Raw genomic sequence first — 433 nt, forward strand, 5'->3', positions numbered from 1 at the left:
AATAGATAGAAAGATAATTAGATGAGTGAGAGATAGACGGATAAAGATAGATAGGATTCCCACCATTTTGAGTATTTTGGTGAAAGTTTTCATGAACCTTTGGTCAAGACATCTTGCGAAATCGACGCCTAGATTGCTAACGGCCATAGCAATGAGCTCAATAGAAGCGAGAAGAACCGATCCATCACTTGAGAGCCTAAGCTTTTCTTCGACTAAAGCGACTAGCGTCAAAGCCTTTGAATGGCTCGTACTGCATGCGTCGATAATCTGCAGGGCTGTCGATAAAGCTCTCTCAGAATACCCCGCGGCGCCATCTGCTATAGCAGATAAGACCAGCTCCACAAATGCCGGGTTGGGATCTATAGCGCTCTGCATCTTGAAGGGGAGAGAAGGACTCGAAGAGGTGAGGGGGAGAACGAGGGGTAGGGCAAGA

At 46.9% G+C, this 433-nt stretch overlaps 1 protein-coding gene across 1 annotated transcript in view; it reads right to left on the reverse strand.

Moving 5' to 3' along the window:
- The window catches only part of CSUI_006585 (transmembrane), a 10,495-nt gene extending 10,064 nt beyond the window's left edge, over positions 1–431 (reverse strand). Inside the window, exon 1 of the mRNA XM_068066741.1 lies at positions 64–431. Coding sequence (XP_067921284.1) covers positions 64–375 — 312 coding nt within the window. The 5' untranslated portion in view covers positions 376–431. The remainder of the gene's footprint in view (positions 1–63) is intronic.
- Between the last annotated feature and the right edge of the window lie 2 nt (positions 432–433).

Source organism: Cystoisospora suis (genome assembly GCF_002600585.1).
Source record: "Cystoisospora suis strain Wien I chromosome Unknown contig_3356, whole genome shotgun sequence".
Classification (NCBI taxonomy): domain Eukaryota; phylum Apicomplexa; class Conoidasida; order Eucoccidiorida; family Sarcocystidae; genus Cystoisospora; species Cystoisospora suis.